The 25,021-nt window shown below is 35.0% G+C and overlaps 1 protein-coding gene across 10 annotated transcripts in view; it reads right to left on the bottom strand.

The window, feature by feature from the left end:
• Nucleotides 1-25,021, bottom strand: part of KIAA0825 (KIAA0825 ortholog) — a 252,673-nt gene that overhangs the window by 197,364 nt on the left and 30,288 nt on the right. For 6 of the 10 annotated variants that reach the window (XM_075526449.1, XM_075526452.1, XM_075526448.1 and 3 more), the window contains 5 exons: nt 21,917-22,053; nt 20,367-20,407; nt 20,077-20,216; nt 8,741-8,909; nt 2,923-3,592 (listed from right to left, as the gene is read on the bottom strand). In XM_075526449.1, coding sequence (XP_075382564.1) covers nt 2,923-3,592; nt 8,741-8,909; nt 20,077-20,216; nt 20,367-20,407; nt 21,917-21,977 — 1,081 coding nt within the window. In that variant the 5' untranslated portion in view covers nt 21,978-22,053. Of the gene's footprint in view, nt 1-2,922; nt 3,593-8,740; nt 8,910-20,076; nt 20,217-20,366; nt 20,408-21,916; nt 22,054-25,021 lie in introns of those variants that run through there. The other 4 variants (XM_075526455.1, XM_075526457.1, XM_075526453.1 and 1 more) reach the window with 3 other exon arrangements.

The following is a 25,021-nucleotide window of genomic DNA, read 5'->3' on the forward strand; positions in this document are numbered from 1 at the left end:
AGGAATTCACAGAATCACACAATCACAGCATCGTATAGGTTGGAAAAGACCTTTAAGATCATCGAGTCCAACCGTAAACCTAACACTGCCAAGTCCACCACTACACCATGTCTCTAAGCACCTCATCCAAATGGCTTTTAAATACCTCCAGGGATGGCGACTCAACCACTTCCCTGGGCAGCCTGTGCCAGTGCTTGACAACCCTTTCAGTGAAGAAAAACTTCCTAATATCCAATCTAAACCTCCCCTGGTACAACTTGAGGCCATTTCCTCTCATCGCTTGTTACCTGGGAGAAGAGACCGACCCCACCTCTCTACAGCCTCCTTTCAGGCAGTTGTAGAGAGCGATGAGGTCTCCCCTCAGCCTCCTTTTCTCCAGGCTGAACAACCCCAGGTCCCTCAGCCGCTCCCCATCAGCCTTGTGCTCCAGACCCTTCCCCAGCTCCGTTGCCCTTCTCTGGACACGCTCCAGCCCCTCAATGTCTCTCTTGTAGTGAGGGGCCCAAAACTGAACACAGCATTCGAGGTGTGGCCTCACCAGTGCCGAGTACAGGGGGCAATCCCTGCCCTAGTCCTGCTGGCCACACTATTCCTGATACAAAATTCCTTCACTGCTTCCCATGGGCAGGCAGGTGTTCAGCCATCTCCAGGAAAGCAGGGCTCCATCACGCCTAACAGTGACTTGGGAAGACAAACGCCATCACTCCCAATGTCCCCCCTTCCTTCTTCCCCAGCTTTATACACTGAGCATGACGCCATACGGTGTGGGATGTCCCTTGGGGCAGTGTGGGTCAGCTGTCCCAGCCGTGTCCCCTCCCAGCTCCTTGTGCCCCCCAGCCCCCTCGCTGGTGGGGTGGGGTGAGGAGCAGAACAGGCCTTGACTGTGTGTCAGCACTGCTCAGCAGGAACCACAACAGCCCTGGGCGATCAACACTGTTTCCAGCACAAATCTAAAAGACAGCCCCACACAAGCTGCTATGAAGAAAACCAACTCTATCCCAGACAAAACCAGCACAACAGTGATGAGATGAAGACGTGAGCATGACAGCCACTGTGAAGAAAGTAATTTTGAGGATTAAATTATATTAACAAACACCACTTCTAAACACATTTTATAGATGCTAAGGGGACAGATGCTGCACCTGCAAATATGACCTTTAATGCATTTTGAATAAAAATAAAAATCTTCTGTGGGATTTATGATATACAGAGATTTTTTTTTTTAAATTAATTGCAGCAAATGTTTCAAAAGTTGCAAGCAGGTCCCAAGATTTACTTTGTATATTTTCATCTTCCTCTGTTCTTTTGAATATACAATAGAACTGTGCACTGGAAATCTGTCCTGATAGATGTGCTGGCACAAAAACATGTAAAGACACATCTTGTGGCAAAGAAAATTTAAGCAGAGGAATTACTATCTTAATAGCCTGAAGGACTGTTCTCTTCCTTCTTGTAATATAGAAGCAGTTAATGTGTGTTTTTTTTAGAAAGCCACCCTTATGGTCACTTTAATCTCCGTGTCTTAGATGTAAAATTGAGATAACTGAACTCCCCCATCTTTGTGAGCTGTTTTGAGATTGAAAGAAAAATTAAGTTACAAACTTCCAGTTCCCTACCAGTCATTTGTCAGTGAATCCTTTCACTGACTCCCATCTCACTATGTAACTCAGACACATTTCTTGTCATTTATTTCATAACTCAACATTACTGTGACACTACTTCTCCTTGTTTCCCACCAATACTCCATCCCACTAATATATCAGCTTTACACTGAACTTCTCATCCTTTCACATTATTTGTCTGCATGCCTTTTCCCTTACCTTATCTTTCATAAGTTCCACATACTCCTCCATATTTCAGCTCCTGTTGAGAAATTATTTCTGCATTTCTTCTAGTGGAATTTCTAGTTGACTTACATTAACATGTATATTGACTTTAAAACTCACAAGAGTATAATCTTCTTCTGCGTAGACCTGGCAAGTCATCACCTCACTCATCCTTTGTGTATGTTGTACAACCCAAAGATCTATCTTCTGTTTCTGTATTTTTCACATTATTCTAAACTTTTAGTATTTTCTGTTTGCAAACTACTTCACCTTTATGGAAGGCTATGTTTTAAATAAACAGCTCTTGCACAGATGAGTGCTCAAAACTCTGCATTGAAAAAGCAATTACATACAATCATGCAATTATGTTATGAAAGTTTCCAGTTTCTATGATTTTTTCTAAAGCTCTGATTCCTCCCTTTGGAAATTAGCATGTCAGACTCACCAACTGTAAAAAGAAAGTACAGAAAACACCACATCAATAACAGATTCCTTTCCTGCCTTAAATTCCTCAGAACAAGAAGAAATGACCAGGTAGCATTAACTCCACCCTACCATACTTCCACAAGACTAGAAAACGTAAATGATTTTTTTTTTTTTTTAGAATTAGAATCTGCATAGTAATGTTTTGGGTCATCTCTGATGTATGAATCTGTGTCTATTTCATGATCACATTATTGTACAGACTTTCCTATAATCTTTAAACTTCTGACAATTTGAAAAAAATGGGGGTAGAAGATTGAAGAGTTTGTGTTTTTTAAAATCTAGATTAAATAGTTCTTATTCTATTATATATTTCAGCAGTTGGAGTAAGTTAGACTGAAAAAAATGACTATGACATGACAATGTTATTCAGTGAATTATAATGGGGTTTCTATATACATAAGCATAAGATACTTTCCCTTACTTTAAAACCTTTTTCATCACAATTCTGACACAGTCTATAATTCAACTGCAGTACTGTGGTTAAAACATAAAGCTGTAATTAATAATCTCAGGCCTCTCTCTTCATAGGAGATAATCAAGTATATTGAAAAAAAAGTAGTATAATTAAAATAATATCTAACTACAATGAACATAAAATAAGGCTACTAACCCATGGCATGAACTGTTCCTCTATGCTTCTTTGAAATCTTGTTTGCCTTAACTATATGTAGAGCATTTTCTTTGAACTGCAGCTCACAAAGTCTTTCAAGAACAACTGTCATTTCTTCAGTGATGGTATCCAGATAAGTTTCATTAATAAACTTCAGTGATGAAGAAGGATCAATAGCTCCATTTAGTATATACAAATCCTCTTTTATCATTGTGCACAGTTTGGGTACGGAACTTTGGTAACCATGAACCACCTTATCAAAATTTGTTTCACCACAACTAGACAAAACACAGTTCTGTAGAAGATCGCTAACCAGTTTATTCTGCATATTTTGATACTTCGTTAAGACTTCTGATTCAGGATAAAGAAACAAAAGTTGCTGTATGCACTGAGTTTTAAACTCCATTCGTTGTTGTAAAGCATTAGTATTTGTTTCTTCCTGACTTTGCAGTCTATTTACCAAAAATCGTCGAAGATGCAATCTCACGTTATCCCAGAGAGATTTCACATCCATAGCTGAATCATCCTCAATGGCATGAACGGAAGATGTTAACTCAAAAGACGTCCCACTTGGAGTACAGGGAAATGAGACACCACACTGACTAGAGAGATCCAGAAGGAAGTGAAGTATCATTTCTTCTTTATTTTGCTCATTCTTCAGCAAGCTTTGCTAACAAAGGTAAATCAGACAGTATTTTAGAAATGTTTTGTTAATTCTGGTTCATAAAACAAGCAGCTTCATGCTAGAGTACCAATTGTTGCCAATGCTAATTATCTTACCAGCAAATGAGAGACTCAAACAAATTGCTATATAAACAACAGACATAACAAAGCATGTTTTCCCATGGATTTATTCACCAATCTGTCTCCGTGACTACCTGCTCCAATAACTCACATTCCTCTTCCCACCTTTCTTATACCCTTAACCTCTTTTCTCAATCAATTCTAACCCACAATTCAAAGGAAAGCTTTGGAAAGCTCATTAGGTAAGCCTTGGCAGCCTGCTTGTTGTGGTCCACACAGACATCTTTGAAAGAAAATGGTATGAAAAATTACTCAAGATTTACACAGATAATGACAGGTTTTGCTCATAAAACCAAGACAAGAATTTATAAAATGAAACATTGTTGCTTCCTATGTTCTGGCTCAGCAGGCAACCATCAAAAAGGCCATTTGAAGGATAAAATAATCTTCCCAGGACCGCCTTAAAGAACTAAAATTGAAAACTTGTTAAGAATTGAACAGGCTTAGATCACACAGGGCACAAGAATAAGAACCTATCATCCTGTCAAACCAAAATGCAGACTGACTCATTAACAATATAGCGATCTCTAAATACATCTCAGCTATATGGGCTGGAGAAGAAGAAGGAAGCCAGTTAGCAAAGCAGGTGAAACCACACGGATGCATGCGCTGTTCCTACTTCATCTGAGCCTGAAGAGCTCCCTCTTGGTCCAGGGTCGGGATCTCTGGCCTTAGAGCTGCTTCAAGTTCAAGAGGCCATGCAGCAAATAGCAGGTCCTCTTGTCACAGCTCAATGCTTTCTACTTGGCCCAGAATGACACAAATTTAAACAGCACTCTGCAGCTCTCCTTAGCATGTATGAGATAAATCATTTGCATGAACAATGCATGTCCAATATATGAGTAGAAGACAACCCCAAAGTCCCATGGTCACTGGACACCAAAATCTCCTTCCTTTCTCAGAGAAAAAAGCTTGCCTGTTATAAACCCATTTCCCATATCCTCAACATTTTTCCTCCTGCAGCTTGGCTTTGGCCACAGTCCTAGGCGCATCGACTTTTTATTTGTAAAGACCTGCTCTCAATCCTCCAGCTGCACTAGAGCTGACTACAGATTTCTCCATCACAGTCACAAGAAAACTGACTGAAATTGGTGGTACTCTTGATTTTCTAGGTTTCAGGAACCAAGCAGGCAAGCCTGAGGTGAACCAGGATCTAGAAGCCCTCTCACTTGCTCCCCCACCTCCTGTTGCTCCTCTCCAACAGAGAAAAGCATTATGGCAAATCGCGTAAGAGTAGTTCTTTCCACTCATGTCCCTTATCTGGGTCTCCCAGCTATACTACATCCTAGTATAGCTATGGTGGTAAAGAAACTGTCAGCAACCTTTCACCTTCAGAACTATTTATTTATTTAACCTACAGTATTTGAGGAAATGATTAGTTTTATTTCTTTTCCCATTTTGAAAGAGACAGAAATAAATCAAATTAGAGTAAGGTATTGTGTAAATATAATGTCCAAATACAAAATGTTCAATTTTTCTACTGTAGCAAGCTTTTATCAATAGATAATTTATAAAAATATAAAAAAGACAAGATTTAGAACAAAAACTTCAGTGGGCTTTTTTTCCCCCCTCATGTTTTTGAGTCACAAAAATTTTCAGTATCAGAACTCCTACTCTCTGTTCTGGATGATTCAAAACTGTTGCACTCTTATGGGAGACAACAAGAGTTTAACCTTCCTATTGCCCTCTACTCTGGAGTGCTCCATGATGAAAATAAAAAATAAAAGACTTGCACTACAGTAGCTAATTCTGAACAAAAGACAGAGAGCATGATTGCTTCCCATAAAGGAAAGTCTTAAAAGTAATAGACTAGCTATTTTTCTTCCATTTTACATCTTTATTTTAGAAAGCTTCCTATGAATTTTTTTCTTACAAGCAGGAAACACATGTGGAAGACAGAATAATAAAGGAAATTATCAGTCAAATATCATCCTATAAAAGCATGTGATAGAAATATGTATAACTAGTTAAAATCTTAAATCATACATATCAATATGCATATACATAAGGCTGATTTGATTTTCTTTATTATCTACTGAAGTATTCTATAAAAGTTTTGTGGCCCCAAAGAGAAATGTGTCTCAGTGTGTAAACTGAAACCCTAATCATTAACCACTGTGTTGAAGAGTCGAGCCTCCGCAGGTAGACTTCTGGAGTTCAAAGGTTAAATTTTTTTATGAATCATGCTCAAATACTATATTCTGAAATGAACAAAACGAGAAGTTGTCAAAACAATGACTGTAACTGATGCCTTTGGATGATGAATCCAAAACGTCTTCCAAGCAAATCCCTACTTCTGTTTTTTAACGTTAAGCAGAAACATTTTTATTCATGAAAGCTAGTAAGAATCTTAAGTATTGTTTCAAGCCCTTTGCAACTTGAACTAAAGCATTAAAAACAGGGAGCTTGGAGATGCCATCTTAGACTTAGTGTTACTCAGAAAAAGAGCCCCTGAAGTGAACTTTGAAGCTCTGAAAACAGTGTCATCAAGTCTCTTTGAACATTGCCTCTATTGACATAGGCTTTTCTATTTAAAAATTAACCTGTAAAAATACTTCAAAAGATGATGCCAAAACTATTCAAGAGAAAAAGATCTAAATTAGTACCCAAAGGTTTTAGAGAAGCATGAAAAGTTCTCTTATGAGCACAGAAAGTTAGCGACAATAATATATAGGAAAACATTTGCAGTTTACCAACTGGACTACTACCTACTATAGACTACTACCTATCATATCAATAAACAAATCCAGTAAGATGAAGGTTTTGTTAAAAGATTTTGTCAGTAGTTTAGCAGGAACAGAATTTAATGAAGATGTGTTCATGTTCATATTCAGCTTTTAAATATTTAGAATTACAAAACAGTACACAGAATGACAAAATTTCACATCATTAACACCTTCAGGCTTCACGAAGAACCTCTCAGTATTTCCATGAGAGTTCACAAATGCATGAGAATACCATGCTAACAATAAACCTAAATGCAGCACCTCAGCCAAAGCACATACAGAACTTTGCACTATTCTTTTAATTGTTCCAGAAGCTTAAAAGATAAATAAAATCCCTAACAAAATAAACACAAATAATAAAGGATAACAATGAATAGGGATATTGTCCTGAAATAGAAGGAAGGTTACTATTATTGAAGATATATTATATGACGCTTAATTAAAAGCTTGCAAGTGAGAAATTAAGTCAACTGAGTAATTAGTTCAATGGATGGAGATACACATTTAAGAAAGGTCAGATCATAATAATCGCATTAATGCTGAGTATTATTGAAAATAGTTTACTGCAGGTCTGTTTATGGAGCTAAAGATTATCTACTGCAAGTATAACTTCTTACAGATGGATCGTCTGTGCTAATACATACACTCTTTTCATCTACAGTCTCATCTACACAACAGGCTGGATTATGTAAGAAGCCATGAGCCTGGAAACAGTGATGCCCAAGTTCCTGAGCTCCACAGATGTCTTCCTGATAAGCTGTGCAGAATTGAGACTTTAAGGCTTCTCACACTTTGCTCTCTGTTTAGCAGCCTGCCACAGAGCCATTCTCAAGGCTTAACCGGACTCTACAGCCCACAGGCAGACTGTCATGTAGTCAGGAAGCTCCTGGGAATCTGAAGAGCTAGAAAGCACATTTTGTATAAAATATACCCGAAGTATTCCAGAGATGGGGACATTTTGGTGTTTCCCAAACAAATGCCGCCACCTGGTGTTCAGGTATATGGCTTGACTAGACCTTGGAGAAGGAAGACAGCAGGGAATGGACACAAGTAAGTCATCACTGACATGCCCTCTTCTGAGGGGGTTTAAGTAAGGATCTAATTGGACTAAGAGGAATAACAAAAGACTTTGTAACTCAGCGTTTTCTGGGATTCTCTCATTTTGTCTAGATCAAGTATGACATGTAGCAGCCTCTGACACCCTTGAGTGGGGTGATTATTAAAAGCAACATTCATACTGATCACCTGTGTTAGAAGGGGACAAAATCACCTCTTCACCCCATGAACATTAAAGACCTGGTGTTTCTAGAGATTACTTCCTCCTTTGGCAAAGCTTAATCTCCAGTGGATTCAAGGGTGACTGAAAGATCAACAACCAGTTTTAAGAGTTAAAAAACTGAGAGGCGATTTGATGAAGCTTGAGCTCTAGCCAGGAGATAGTCCCAAAGGAGAAAATACTCCACTTCTCCACAGCAGCTTTCCTCCAACAATACAGCCAATCTTAACCTAAAGGTGTTAATTTCCTACAACTAAACCATGACATGGAAGTGACAAAGAACCATCCACTGGACACTGTTTATTTTTTTTGACACTCATACATAGCTACATCATATAAACACACATATACATAGTTTATATATAAACTTGCAGGCTGTCATTTACTGAGGTATCATCCTTCACTTATCTAGCCAATTCAATTTTCCAGACTTCCATTTCCACACATATATTCTAAGGTTAACTTTAATAAAAATTTTGGATAACAACGCCTTCTAAAATGACAGATTTTTTCGTTGAAGTGAAATTTGATTTCTGGTTACGTCTAGTTGTACAACTTGCTAGGACAATGGATGTACCTCCCACATTTCTAATTAGAAAAAGTGGATAGAAAGTTAATGCTTAAATAATGCATAAAGGACAATAATCTGTATTAGGTAAGTTAAATTCATCCTGATACAAGTGAAGAACAAGCAGTAACAGTCACAGCCTCAGTGTAGACAGTAACTTCAGATGTTTTTACTAACATGTGTTTATAAAACAGTCCTAACAGTACTGAAACACGTGGTAGTATCGTGAAAAGATTTTGTCCCAAGTTTGCCTAAGGCATGATCAAAAGGAAACATAACTCCCTGCTGTGGACATAAAAACAGTACTAAGCTTTATAATAAAATTTCTGAGCTATCCTCACCACAGTGAAGACTGAAATGAGAAAACTAATTAACCTCAACACCCCCTCCCAATCATATAACCAGCTTTCCCAAACATTAAACTCATTAGTAAACAATTTTTACCAGGGTCCTAAGGAACTCCATCAGCTCTCCGTGGTGTGTAGAAGAAGGTCTGAGAGAACTAAAATTGCAGTTGTTTAGCCACTGAAGGCAGTCGGTTGTGCTTTGTAGTATTTCATCGGTACATATTTCATTTACTTCTGATTGCAGGCCTTTAAGACACTGTTCTATGCTAAAAAAACAAAACAAAAAATGACAAGATTTTCTTCATGACTTGGGAGATAAAAGCATTTTATATATTCCATATTTTAAAAAGAAAAACTACTTCAAATTAATGTAACACTAGTCTTTCTTCCTCATAGATTAAATTACTCTCACAAAATAAGGCCTGAATTTGCAGGATTAACATTTAAATACAGTCTAGCTAGAGCTAAAATAAATTTCCTTCAGGCCAGACTATACCATCCTCAGTAATTGTAAGTAGTGCCTCACTTCTCAAATAATCTTGTACTTTTTAATAAAGTAGCGAATAAGACATTATCCAACCTAAGATATGGTTCTCAGTGCTTAATTAGCTAAGGCAGAGAATATAAACTGAATCAACTACCATATTCAAAGGTGAATGTGTCCTTTTGCTCTTTTAGTAATCAGCAGTTGTTTTATAATACATAACATGTATTAACAACTTCTTAAAGACCCACTGACATCACAGAAAATGCTGAAAGAATTTTAGAGTCAGTTGTGCTGAGAAAGCAGATATTTTCTTTCTTGTTTTTGTCATTAGAATATTTCAAAGAAAACAGTTTGTTTTCAAGGGGCTGATCCACTCCTTAACATTCATCTAGAATCATAATCCTGTTTACGAAATCAGATGTAGCTGGTATGGTTATTACAGGGATTTCAGCTGCAAAAATCACAAGAACAACTGAAAATCCAAAATTATTTTATTTCTATTTGTGTGGACACTTACATGAAAACAAAAAAAAGAAAAACCCATAAACAACCTAACTCTGTATCTTTTCCTATAAAAACACGTTTTCAGTATTTCAGAACTACTTTTTTTAAAAGCAATGCTTAATATTTTACATAGTTTCAGTTAGAAGAACAGTATTTACTAGATCTAGGCAGATCTAGGTTTAATACAAACGGAGCCAACAATAAGACTGATGCCAGTTTTGGTTTACTGAAGTACAAAGTGATTCTCACTACCATTTCAATTTTATTTTGGAGTATATTAGTTATTCCATTTATGTTCTCATAGCTGATAAGGGATGCAAGGCTTAACACAAATTAAAATTAAGTTATTCCTATCTCTGTAGAGTTACGGGATTAGATGAGACTCAGCTCTTTACAGGTATTTCAATGTCAGATACTTTTGATCATATTACCTTCTATTTTCATGACACCAACCAAACAAACTTGCCTATTATACTGCCACTCGCCTCTCTATTTTACAGAGATGAAGTATGGCTGTTTAACTGCTCTCTAACATTTTCAAACTTGACTAGTTTTGGCAAAAGAAGACAAGAGAAGAAGATTAGAAAAGAGGATAGAAGAGGAGAAAAGGAGAACGAGAGGAGAGGGAGGAAAAGAAACTGGAAAACAAATAAAATCTTTAAGTATTACAAGCAGTGACGAAAATACCAAATTAAAGACCTCCAGTTTAAAAAAAAAATAAAAGGAAAACTTCTTTTATTTACATTAGTGACCTTGAATAAAGTTTTAAATTTTTTTCTGCATAACTTCTGTGTGGAAAGATTAATTTTCCATTAAATGCCATCTTTTTGGAGGAAAATATTTTTATTAAAAATATAATCTGCTTTGAATATGAAATTTAAAAAAAAAAAAGTCTTAAACACTACTGACCCATATCAATTTGTAACAAGAAATCAGTGATGAAAGGCCACGCTGCATATCACCCCCTGACTATACTTCGTCATCTAATTCTGCCTGCAGTACTGTTTTCAGGATGTGGAAGAAGTATTTATTTGATTTTCTACTGGATTTCCTCCTTTATTGAGTGATTTGCATTTTATTCTTTTACAGATGTTATGTAATGTACCCTAAATTCCTACTAGCTGTCTCATTCTGATCAACAGCAATAAAGTAAATCAGTGTCATCCATACCTTTGGGAACTAAGTCTGTTAGTTTGAATTGACATTTTAAAAAAACACTGGAAAAAAATAAGCAAATGATGACACTAAATTAAATACAGAGATAAACAGTAGTCTGTGTTTTATTTTAAGTTACCTACAACAAGCACAATAGAGAGAAGTATATTTTTTCTGAGAATTCCAACAAGACTGATCATCTATGATAGGTTTCCCTTTGTGCCTTTTGTTTCTTTAAAATACAGTACTAAATAATAACAAGCTGAATATGAAAACTGCATCAACTACAATTATAGAATGCAAGGATGATCATAAGAATGTAAGTGCAGAAGTGTAGCATTTTGAATGTCAGAAAAAAAAAATACATAAATTGTTTCCAAAACTATGACTATACAACTTCTAAAAAAAATTTCATGAAAATAAGTAGGTCATTTTGATCAGCTTATTTTCCCATATTTAATTGTATTCATCAAGAATTATGGGTACATTTGGTTTATGCTTAAAAGACACAAGGTAAACCATTCAAAGTGTATCTACTCTATCAAAATGACGTCAACACATTTTACAGTTGCATTACCTTCAGAAATCAAATTCAGTAACTACAACTAATCCTAAAATACATAAAAACTCTTAAAACTTAGCAATACATGGGTGGTCCATAAAACACTTCTATGAAATTGGCGCAAAAGTCTTAAGACTTTCCTGAGCATGACTGAGTTCAAAATGAAGTGCACTGAAACAAGTATCTTCCCATCATCAAAAGACCTTATCATGAGCACAAAGGACCTCCATGAAAAACAATCGCTCTCTGCCTGTGGCCCACTCAGGTTCCTGAAGGGATAGCCCAACCATGAATACCAATTCTAAACTTGACAAAAGATTGGCATGTATCTTTTTAACTTGTGAAACCTGTTCTCAGGACTATGAAACTAAATGCCTTGTTCATACACCTTGACTCCTGGGACACTATCAAAGGCTTTTATTGTGGTGTGCTGATGTGCCTCATTCAATCATACCCAATGATTCCAGCATTGTGCATTGTAAAAGGGACTACTGTTAGTCTGTCTGTGCCAATCTGCTTCAATTAGGAACCAGTTTTTACACTTATCTTTGCATAGGAATCTGTGTGCAAGCCAATAAATGACAAGCTATGAACAGGCTACAGCCTTCTCAAGACCAGATATTTTGGTAATTTGTCCCAACACTGATAAGGGGATTAGGTGGATAAATTTCAGTGGCCCTCCCTGTAGGTACAAATCATGATAAGTCTCTTCATTTTATTTAATCCTTTTATTCCAATAAAGTAAACATTGAATTAGGACTAAAACTGTTTTTCACTGAATAAAAATATTTTCATCCTATTTACAGCATACTGTAGGTAAACATGGTCTCAAAAACATTGCTATTTAAGATTTTTGTCAACACTTAGTATTACATGAACACACTTAGTTATAGATACTTATTCCTTTACATGAATTACATCATTAAATGAAATATATAGGAATTTGCTTACCACTGGAAAAAAAAAATTAGTGTGTATTATCTGAGTTTAGAAAGCAATCATTTTCAATAAAAGACTTCTGCCAAATAGGATTAAAATTCTCACTATGTAGGCTAGTATTTAAAACTATGATTTCACATCAGTGTAGGGAGAATGAGACTTTGATTTCCTTCTGTAAACAAAATATATAATTTTGATGTGAAAAATGTGCTTAATGTATTTAATGAATTGTATTCTTAAAAGTACAATTACAAAAAGCCATATGAAGTGCTAAATTCTTTTTGTCCCCCAAAACTTTTTTCATTAAAGTTTAACTGCAAATATATTTTAGTAAGTTCAGTGCAGTAAATAAGCTCCTTTTTTTGAACAAATTGAGGCATCAACCCAGATGATGTCAACTTACACTACACATGTACGATGAGAGAGTAAATTGTCTTAAAATCATATGCAGCCAATGGAAAAATACAACCATGTCTGTGTGCAACCATATCTAAATCAGAAATACAAGATCTGGAGTACAACAGGGAAATCAGACATAGTTCAGTATTTAATGTTTTTTCCCTATTTACTATCGTTATCCAGTTCTGTGCTCCATATATATGTTTTCTGAAACATCCGCTGAAACTCTAAACCTTAATGATAAGGTGAAGCATACAATTCGTGATTTAGGTGCTCAGGTACCAATGTTGAGACATTGCTGAACCTAACCAGAAGGTGCTTAATTCTTCTGTTGCAAATTAGCCTACTGGTACTACATTAGAATAGCTGTTCCTGGTCAGATGGAAGGTCTCCAGGTCTCTGACAGTGGTCATTAGGAGATACCAAAGAAGAATTTAAAAAAAAACAAGAAAAAAAAAATTACTATTTCTCAGAATATTTTCATCGTCTCTAGCAGTTTGTGACACAAGGACTTAAATCAGATAGTATCCTCGTATTTAACAGCCCTCAATTAATTTTTCTTCCACAGATGATTCCACTTTTCTTTGAACCTGTGGAACTGTTCAGACATAAACAGAAAAAAATAGTCACCAAACTACTAAACAGGGAGTGGAATATAAAAGCTCAAAGAAAAAATTAACCTTTCCCTGTAGCAAAGAAATCTGATAGTTATGCTCATATGGATTTTTGTAAAATTGACTGATTTTTCAAAAGAGAAATCTTTAGTCCCACACAAAGAGTGAGCCTTAGTGGGCACATCAATGCTTGCAGTTAGTACTACTGGTATACCATTATGCCAGTGAAAATGATTTCACTGAAACAGCTTCTCCTTTTTACGGGTGAGGTTTGGGGGGGTTCTTTGTGTTTTGTTTTTGTTGGGTTTTGTTTTGTTTTTTTTTTTTTTTTTAACACAGTAAGCAAAGTTCTGTTATGTTATCTGTGTCCACACTGGAGTGTTCTTCTGGAGTAGCATGTCAATACCATTTGGTAAGTATTCCTGTAGAGAGTCAGTCTCAATTTGAGAACTCCTAGGTGCTCTTATTTATTAAGTTAATGACAGTTTTTAGGAATAACCTCATCATGAGGAGAGACTGCTTTTTAAGTGGCTGCATCAATGGACAAACAGTTACAAACCAAGTACTATAATGGAACTGATAGGGTAAGCACTGTCATACTGATACAACATTATTTTGAAAAGCGCAGTATCAAAATGAGGGTTGCTGTCTCCACATATCATTTTCCATTGCCTAAGATTACTATGAGTAAGGTGAAGGATGATCTTCTAACTCCTTTCAATTTCTAACAACCACTGTTTCAATTTATTTCATATAGCATACTGAACAGCCATAAAATGACAATGAGATTGGTTAAATTAAACTGCTAAGCTATAATGTGAAATTATCTTTAAACCTCATGTTACTTATGCTTAAGATCCTCATATTCATGGAGATCTGCTTTTACAATCAGAGTTTACATGTCCTTTATTAACAACAGACAGTTTGTTTTAAAAGTAATGAAAACATTGTTTCCACTGGTTTTCGAAGATAGAAACACTAACATAATACTACTTTGTTATTATCATGTATATTCATTAAAAAGCTTGACTGCTAAAGATACAGGGCATTTTATATAAAATCAGTCATATTATTTGGAAACCTGTGTGTCAGAGGACCTGCTGTACACTTCGATTAGCAAGATATCTTTGAGAAAGACTTTTACCAGTATAATTCCTACAGGCATTTTCCTTGTTACACTTTCTCCCATGTGGAAACAAACATTTTGTTTTATTTCATGAAAGCTGACCTGCCAAAAAGGAAATATTAAGAAAATTTCTCATGATCTACAGACAGTTTCATGAGGTCATTGCTGATGCCTCAGCACTACTGTGTGTTCATAAACAGCAATTTAACTATAAATATAAATAACTTATTTTCTAGTAACTTCTAAATGGCTAGATACAATCTAACTGAAAAAACCATAAAGATTCATGCAAAGAATGTTTTGATAACTTTATCTTGAACAGAAACAAGAGGTTTTACCAAAAATGGCTATTTATCATCTTGCATGTTCCTGCAATGCTTATGATAACCTACAGTAACATTCATGGCACAATGTAACTCTTAGGATTTCTAAAATTCTGAAAAAAATTAGATTATTATAGTTCCAGGCCTATAATGTTTATGCTGTTCCATTCTAGTCTACCTGACCATCAGCTTATTCTTTCTGGAATGTCCATTTCTTACCCAACTGCATAAAAAGATGAAATTCCTTTTTATATTTTATGTTCTTTACAATGGTGACCTCAACAGCAGAGGAGAAAGCTACAAAGTAAAGCTGCTACTGCTAATAATATAGGTTTTGTTAGCACCTCATATTTGTGTGTATGTTAACTTTTTTTTATAGTTTGACTATATTATTCTTTTATTCGTATTTTGGATCTAAGTTCTATTCAAAATAAAATAAGACCAATAAGATGGAAGTTAAACATTATTTTGTAAGCAGCAACACGAAACTGACGGAAAGACTGACTACAAAAATTTTACCTCTTTAGAAAAATGCTGTTAAGACAAATATGTCTTGACACCTGTTTTTAAAACCAGCAATTCTTTAAAATATGAGTCTGAAAGTTACAGGCTTATTATAAAGCTAAAAGCCTTGAAAAAATTAACTTCCTCAAATTCTTCCTATTGTAATCTTGAACCTTAAGACGTAAAACAAAAATGTGGCCCCTGCTTCAAGGACTTTGCAAGCTACTTCATATCTCTAATTTAGCTACTTACAAAACATATCCACCGAAACTGTAAAGTAACTATACCATTGAAACCAGAAAGAAACAGAATAGTGATGACTTCTCTGCACCTCAGCAAGAGAAACTTACTCAACAGCTTAACAATGTGAGAACCATCAGTTCTAACTGAACCACTGCCTACATTTAATTTCCAATTTTCTCTTAAAAACTTGAGATATTTCAGTCCACAAGATGTAAGCTTTGCCTTGATAAGTTATTTCAGAAGACTGGCAGTGAAACACAGGAGTCTTTCAACTCCATTGACCAAAACATGATAGTGAAAAATAATGGCTAAAAAAACAATGTTTTCTGTATCCTCATATGAAATGAATTGGGATGTTTTGCAGTGCAGTCAAACATCTGATTACAGCTTCTGTAGATGTACGTGACAGCTATCTAACTACCTAAGATACTGACACAATTATAATCACTGCAGACTGGAGTTAAGAAACTGTGTGTCTATTAAAATAACCAATGTCTGAGAAACTCTGTGTTGTCCAGCTAGTAAGGAGATAAGAAACGACTATCCTGAACTCAGCAATCATGCACAAAGACAACACAGGCTGAACAGGAATAAAATTACATTCCTTTCTCATTTTAATTACTCATTCCTAGCAATTAGTCCAAGGCAGTGGGAATACAGATACTATTTTGACAAAGATTTTATTTTATTCTAATATCTTAATAGGTACTAAATTCTCAACTAAATAGTACAGTAATGCGCTAGTACAGCAAGCAGGTTACATTTACACAGAGGAGTCAAATTCTTTTTGAGAGCTGTGATAAATATTAGGTCCAAGTAAAACTGACACAATTTTATCAATTTTATTCCTCTACTATTAGCTCTAGTTTGAAATTCTCCCAAATAATCAACTATTATTTGGATTTTGGATGGAGATGCCAAGATTTTGCTAATTCTCTTGAATACCAAGAAAGTGAGGTGTAGATGCTTCTTGAAAATTCCACAGAGGAAGAAGCCAAGAGTTTCTTAAAAAAAAAAATAAAGATAACTCTTGCAGCACATCTCAGTTTAAAAACACAGGAGCCCTTGCACACTCCAATTCTGCTACAGGAAAATGGAATGACACAGCAGTGCTTAATACCCTGTTTGAAACTCCTCCATCCCTTCATTGTGAGGTATTGATAGTGGGAATTATTTCTATGCAAATCAGCAAAGTTATAATCAACAACTTGAAAATGCCATACTAACATCCTTATTGAGGTACTTGCCAGATAGTCCTATTATTTGCAAGTTAAGGATCTTGTTAGTTGCTCAAATAATGATTACAATTTATATTGAACACTTATGGGACAAGATGCAATGCTGTAAGCACTTATTAGTATTGACCTCACTGGAGCCCTTGAAAAAAGACCTTCATCAAAATCCCAGATGACTGAATTACTGCTAAATAGACAGAGGGTCAGGTTGAAGTTTATCTGATTGAAGTCAAATTAAGCCTTTGTGAAAAGCCTTACAAAGATATAGTCTCCAGTGTATTGTGGAGATACAATTATTAGTAAATAATTTTGTTGAATTTTGAGTAATTGTTCTGTTGAAGAAGACCCAGAATACCTCACACTGTCCTACAGCCTCATAGAATTTATCACCACTTTATCACCACTAAAAGGCAGCCAATCACTCACTGAAGAAAGAACTGAACACACACACACAAAAATCAACTGCTGAAGAGATTTCAGGCTTACGATCACTTTCAAGTTATGCACTATAATCTTGGTTTCAAGCTCTGTACCTTATTTTCTGCTTAGAAGTGTTAAATATCAGCTGAAAGTTTAGTTCTGTGGATTGCTCAAAAATTAACTCTTACTAATTCTTAATCCTCCATATTAGGAAAAAAAAAAAATCCAAAACCTCAGCTTTGACAAACAGTAAAAGTCAAAGCAAATGTGAGGGAAATGACTGAAGACAAATAGCCATCCTGATGAAATTATGAATGCAACTTCACGCTTTAGAATAACCCAAAACTATCATTGCATATAAAACTGGCCAGCAATGACAATCTTTTTGAGAGTTCATATTCACCTGCCTTTATAAACTGCTGTAAAAATAAAGTTAACATTCAAGTGTAATAAGAGATCTATTATATGATAGTGAAGGAATGAACCACTTAGTCCCTTAAAACTTACAAATAAAACAATTTCACACAGATGGCCTTTTTTTTTTTTCTTGTAGCACCAAATAGAATTGGTACAATACAAAAATACTGAAGGTAATTCAACTGCTGGAAAGCATATCTGATTTGTCGTGTCACACAATTTTATAAAAGCTATTCAGTTGGAAGGCAATAAATGAGCATTCAAGTGATTTACACACTTTTGGATCATAATTTTTTACACAATGTTTTATTTTTAAAAATATATATATGCCGTATACTATTATGTTTATTCTCTGTGGTATAATAAAATCATAAATCTATCTGATGAAAAATGGATTGTATTCCAATTGTATCACTGTAGCGCATAGAGCTGCTCTTATCATACCACTTACAAAGATCAATGGTAACTTGAAAATGATTTCATTCCATGCTACCTCTAATATATTAGCAATAAAAGGACTCTTTTTAATTTAAAAGTCACATCAGCTGCTGTCCATCTTCTTTTAAACTCCTCTCCATTTCTGAAACTGACACATTACAGGAGCAAAATATCACCTGGTAACTACAAGGCTACTTTCTGATTTTCCTTGTGAAAATTAGTTTAAAAACTAGCTTAAGTGTCTATTCAGCAGAAATACAAAGCTTTTCCTGACAGGCATTGCTGTGTACCACACCCTAATCCAATTTCCTGCTCTCCTTGGATATAATGACATTTGGATCTTACAAAACTTACAGCAACAGCCCCTTCTAATTTGTAGGACTATGTCCCTAAGATGGGGACAATCAGCTTAGAAATGTACAAATAGTTCCACTGTGATGATGTTAATGTAAAATGTAACATAAAATGTTAACTGATATAAAGTGCCATTAAAAAGAACGAACAGCTGGCCTGCTTTCCCATAGCCAAAAGTCTTCTCAACCAGCAGCATACATTTTACACACATTAAAACCAAAAAGAGTAGCAAAGCATGCATTCCAAAGACTCATCTCGATAATAATTTTTCTAACTCTCAGGCTGGCTCTGCATAATGGCGACAAAATCACTTTTATTTGGTAGCTGAAGAGTTGACAACACATCTGCCAAAAATGCTGATGCTGTTTTTTCCCAGATAGATAAGAACATAGCAACTCAAAATGTAAGTACCTATAACTGTGTTACGACATCAACTAAACTCTAAGTAAGTATCTACATTTCACTGATGTCAACAGCTGGAAAATTGTAATATGAAATTGCACTATGCAGTGGTCCACAATAGCATATTTCCCAGATCTTCACTACCATGGGATTATTACTATTACAACTACATTTGTAAACACAAAGTTTTTAAATGAAAATGTTCAAAATGTGAGATATGAGTAATATAAATAAAAAGCCTGAAAAATGTCTCAGCCTGGCATAAGCAATATAACAATAATTCAGAGATGACCTAAGTCACTTTTCAGTGAGATACAGCAATGGTTTATCTCCATTCTTCAGGAAGCTGTCTGGGATCAGACAAAGACCTCCAAAATGGAGGACCAAAATCTGGGCTTCATTAAATTACACAATCTTAAAACAGATGTCATGAAGGGCATTCTTTGAAATCATATGACTCTATAATGTGCACTGTTATCCAAAGGCAAGCATTTTCAATATTTAATACAAAATTCTGCTATTTGTTATATCTCTGGATGTACGCTTACTTTTTTAAATGGGCAATTTGTTTATTTGCTTAAGAGCATCTTTCACAGATCAAAGTATTTTAAAGGTACCAAAGAGTTCAGCCACTAAACACCACCACCACATTTCAAATAAGGCACAAAACCTTGACCTGATTTTTTTGCAGTCATGCAAAAAATCAACATCAACAAAGAACTCTTTCAGTACTCCACTGTTTCTATAGCATTGATATTTGGAAACAGATATGTTACAAAGAAGTGGACAACGCAATATATTACAAAACAAATTCTAGTTACAAAATCTTCTATTGAAGCATAACAGTTTTAACTGAAACATGTAAAATAATGGCTTATATAAGAAGGATTATATATATTAACTTACTTGCTTTTTCTATTTGCATTAGAAATGCCTAAAGAACATACTGAGTTAAAATTTTACTTTTTTGTAAAATTCTGTAGCTCTTTTAGTGAATAAAAATTCTATCTCACAGCTGTAGGAAATACAACTGTCATGGGAATACACATTTTCTTCCTCCACTATCACACCTACTGCAATAATTCCTAAGACTAAGATGATTCAACTGTTAAAAATACCATACAGAGAAAGACTACAGCACAAAAATTACATAGCATTAAAAATTTGTTATATGCTCAAATGGTTAAGGTAAAACTACTACAGAAATAATTATCAGAATTTTAGCCTACAACTAGAAAAGAAAGAATAGAAAAGCCCTATTTCTTCCTAAATTTCCACTAGTATTTTGCATACAGATAAAATATTCTTTACCTAGAAGAGTTATTCTTTATTTTTTCATCAAGATCACTAAGGATTTGTTGAAACTCCAATTCTCCAGGAAGGACATTTAACAAACAGTCTAAATTGGAAGAATCAAGAGAATACTCTCCTCCCCATTCCATTTTCAGAATCTGTAAAACAAATACAGAAAGGTGGTTGAATAATGAAAAAATTCAGACTATAAGTATCAAAATATACAACATTTTCCTCCTTGGAAATACTTACATTAATAAGGGAAGTGTTTATGTAGGGAATTATAAAATCGGTGCTGAATAGTAAACCTTGTGCATGCTTCTGAGTAGAGTTCTACAGAGAGGGACACCTGTAAAATAAAAGCAGAGATAAATTTCATAATATCTTGTATTTTTTTTTTTAAATCAGTTCTTCTACCTTAACTAGAGTAGTAGCTTTATTCATTAATTTGTTTTACTACTAAGAAGTCTGTCCCCATCTTTCTTAAAGGCCCCCTTTAAGTACTGGAAGGCTGCTATAAGGTCTCCCCAGAGCCTTCCCTTCTCCAGGCTGAACAACCCCAACTCCCTCAGCCTGTCCTCACAGCAGAGGTGCTCCAGCCCTCTGATCATTTTCGTGGCCTCCTCTGGACCAGCTCCAACAGGTCCATGTCCTTCCTGTGCTGAGGACCCCAGATCTGGACACAGAATTGCAGGGGGGTCTCACCAGAGCAGAGCAGAGGGGCAGAATGCCCTCCCTCGACATGCTGGCCACGTAATAAATACACTATTTTTCCTACAAGCAATATTCTTTTATGAAGCAATTACAGTGTTGGTTGGAAATTTACCTAGAGGCCCTACTAGGAAAATAGATTGAGAGTTTTTCTAAGTGAACGGTCTACAAGACACATGCTCCAAAAGAACATCAGATTAAGATACAAGGTCAAGATGATAGTTTTGGTCAAATATGAGTGTAGACCTACAAGTAGCAGAACTGCGCATTTCTTCAGCAGAAATTACACTACTGATTCTGGTTTTTCTCTTTCAAAACAAAGTTAGAATAAACGTGAAGGTACTTTAGAGCCTAGTATCTCGCACATCTGAATTAACAGCACAATACTACAAAATATTTAATGGATATATAATTTTCTTAAATTCTCAGAAGCTACAGAATACCCCTTTGCAAATAACAGTTCAAAGACTTTCAGCATTCTGCAATGTAGCTGAAACTCAGTCACCCTTCTGGTTAAAAAGTTTGGATGTAAACCAAAGACATCATGTAACACATCGAGGGAAGATGAGTCTTTGAATACAAGACTCAAAGTATCTTAACAGATGTTACTGCAACTAAAGACACTGTAATTAAAAGTAGAAGTTAAAAAGCACTCTCCCAAATGCTGAAATACTTCAGTCGGTTGTTCTGGCAAATAAACAGTAGGCCAACTTGGGAAGGTTCTGCAACCAATGGAAAAACATTAAGCAGCGCTTTACAGAATTGAGATAAAAAGAATACTGAAAATACAGTTGTTCACTCATGTATACTTATATTCAGACATGGTCACACAAATCTATTCCCCTTCCTCTTCAGAAATATCTAAGAGTTTATACAGAATGTGATGCTAACTCCATTCAGTAGCTATAACTCAAACCCATCTTTTATTCAACTGTGCTGGCAGAACAGTCAATGATTTGTGTAGAATGTACTGTTTAATAAATATATGTAATGCAAAAATAATAACAGCTTGGAATGATTCAGAGTTTTCATAAAATAGCTGCACAATCAAAATTTTATATGTATTCCTAACTCTTTTCCTTACAGGATAGCCAAAAGAAGCTTATGTTCCTCAGAAAAATATCAGTATAGTTTACAGACCACTTACTGTTTAAAAAATTCATCATATGAAAGAAATCACCTTGTAAACATGACAGCCTAGTTTTCATGTATGCATTCCTGTAAGACTTCTATGTCATACTTCTTCGGTTCACTTGTCAAAACAAGGTAATTATTCCTTTCAGTCTTGGTTTATGGGGGAAAAAGCAACATTTGATTATTCAGTTTTCAAACATTGTTTTAGATGGTCAATAGTAACTTCTTACAAAAATCTAAGTATTTCTCTAATACAAGACTATCATATGAAGCAGCAAAATACAAAAATGTTTCAGAAGGAAAAAATAAATAAGTACATCAAGATATAAATTAATACAAATTGAGCAGAAATTCTACTGTTATTTATCGTAACCAGTGTCAGGTCCCTGGGTGCACTAATAGGCTTTAACTCTCTGATGACCTGGACTCTCAGTGGAACTAGACTATCACTCCGGTGCCTCCCTTGGGGGCAGTAGGATGGACATTGGCTGGCAAGGTCCCTCCCCTGCCATTCGGGTTATCCCCCTTCTCTCCCAGCCCTCAAAGAGCAGGCAGTCATGGCTGCTCCCTGACAGACAGTATGACATAGCCCTTCTCTGATGGCAAAAAACAATTTTTGTTAAGAAATAAATCTGTTTCTTAAAATTTTTATTATTTGTGATAATATGGGGGAAGAACTCTGTTTTGAAACACCAAATTCTTTCAAAATATTTTAGACAGTAATAACCCATTTTTCTGCAAAGGAGATTAATTTAACACTTGTTATTATGCTGCATAAAAAGTATCATCCCATCACATTTCTATTTACTATCACAGTGAAATATTGTATGTTTTGAGACAAATAGTCTTAGAGAACCTGCTTCAGATGCCACTCAATGTGTCCCTATCTGTAATAGGTATAGTTCTTTTCCAAACGTATTAGAGGACCATTCATCATCATTAAAATGACACAGCTGTCAATCTTTTTGGTAGCTACTCAAGACACTTAACCTATGTGCAGTGCACCTTAAAAAGAAGTATTTTTCAGGTCTCTTATTTTAACTCACAGTATCAATGCAATTTAACTTCACTGTAACAATTCCCCACTTCTAGCAAGCCTGACATTAAGAACCAGTTTTTACTGAAAACAATTAGGCCTATTTGAAAAAACATTATGAAACTTTCAAGTTGATACAACAGATACTTCTTGCTTTTTCAATTCATATAGTGTTTACCCCCAAGAGCACTTTTTCTTTTTTCTTTTTTCTTTAGTGTTTTAGTTTTCAATGTCAATCAAAAGGAAACAATCTTCTCATAGAAGTCCTATATAAAATGATACTTAGTTCAAACTGGATATTTCTTCATTCTGATACAACAATTCAATAAACGTCATTGTAAAAACCTTCCACTACAAACACACATGGGAAATTCCACAGGATTTCTAAGATAAATTTGTAGTGTTTATATTTACTATAATAAGCATTTGTTATCAGATATACAGTTTGTAAAAGTTGTGTGGACCTAAAATGAACAGGTTTTCGTACGAGCACTTCTGTTGAATTTACAGATGCACAATATAACTCTATACATGTATAAAACACAACATTTAACTATAGATTCACAGTCTAACATACTGTAGATATGCAACTAACAGACATCTCCCACCTTTCGACACAAACACTATTCTTTTAAAATATAAAATATGGGTCTTTCATTACACTGGGTAGAACATTACTAGGTCATGTTTATAGAATACAAATCCATTCCAGCATTTTTAGAAACTTTGTAAATGTTGACAGACTTATTTATTGGTAAATACTCAGTACTGTTACTCCTTTATTTCCCTATGGCACTTCAGCCAGTTAAGATTCTTGTTTTGACTTCAATGGGTTTCAGGTATCACACGACAGCATCAACCATGGAGAATGTCAGACAAATTTTGTATTATAGTTACACAGAACACCTTGGGGGGCATAAAAAAAAATCTAAATACAGTTTTAAACTTCAGTTTGCCTGGATTTCCCTCTGAATTAATTGCCTAAGTCTAATGGAAAATTAATTAGCTGGGCTGTTAGGCCCTTTGAAAAAAAATTATAGTACATATGTGTTCAAGAAAATCATAGCAGAACTAAAGCAGGAAGTTTAAAGTTAGACATGGTTTCTCACAATGTTTGATCACACTTTGTTAAACTTCCAACTAAAATTTAAACTTTCATGGGTTTTCAAATGCCCTGTATACATTTATGCAAACTCTAAGTAAACTAAGAAGCTTAGGCAGTATACCATTTCATACAATGCAGATCCAAAGAGATCTGTCTTTGAGCACTATAGCACCTATACTTGAGCAAATTACACAGTAGGTTTTCATAAAAAGACAAAACAAACCACTAAGGTTTCAATAAAATCCAGAGGTAGGCTTTTACACACACACTACTATGTATGAAATAATCTAAACAAGTTATCTAAACCTAAGCAGAATCTACTACTTAAGCACTTGCAGATATTTAATGGAACCAACAATTTATGAGGTGGCACACTAAGCAAATTATGTGTACTTGGGTAGAAAGTCTTCATTCCCAGTATTTCTAACCTGTTAAGACCAGAATATGAGGCAATCTGTAACAGATTTATTCCAGAAGACTGAAAATTAACAATTAACCATCTTAATTAAATAAACCCCTAATAATTTTAACATAAATGGTTTGACAAAGACAGAGAATTAAATATCAAGTTTGTGTCTAATAGCTGAAGAATAAAATAAAAAAACCTCTTCAATTTCATTACAATAATTTTGCTTCCTGATTTATTACAGAAGAAATGTTTTGGTTGTATCATAACTTCTGTTATTCACCACAACCAGCATAAATGTGTAAACAAACCTCTTTTAGAGGATAAAAACTGGCAGACTGATATAGGTTTGTTCAAATCACTGATTTCTAAACCAAGATTTGTATAAACCAAATCTCATTATTGTACAACTCCACAATTCAGTCTTTAAAAAGTCATTCAAGAATTAAAGAACTCATGACCTGTCATTAATTTCACTCAGTTAATGCCAATGTACTATTTTAGCTCTTGTACAATGAGACACTTATTTCCAAATACTTCAAACATTACCTTTAGTATATTTCAAGATAAC

This window comes from Mycteria americana, chromosome Z, assembly GCF_035582795.1.
Source record: "Mycteria americana isolate JAX WOST 10 ecotype Jacksonville Zoo and Gardens chromosome Z, USCA_MyAme_1.0, whole genome shotgun sequence".
Taxonomy (NCBI): Eukaryota; Metazoa; Chordata; class Aves; order Ciconiiformes; family Ciconiidae; genus Mycteria; species Mycteria americana.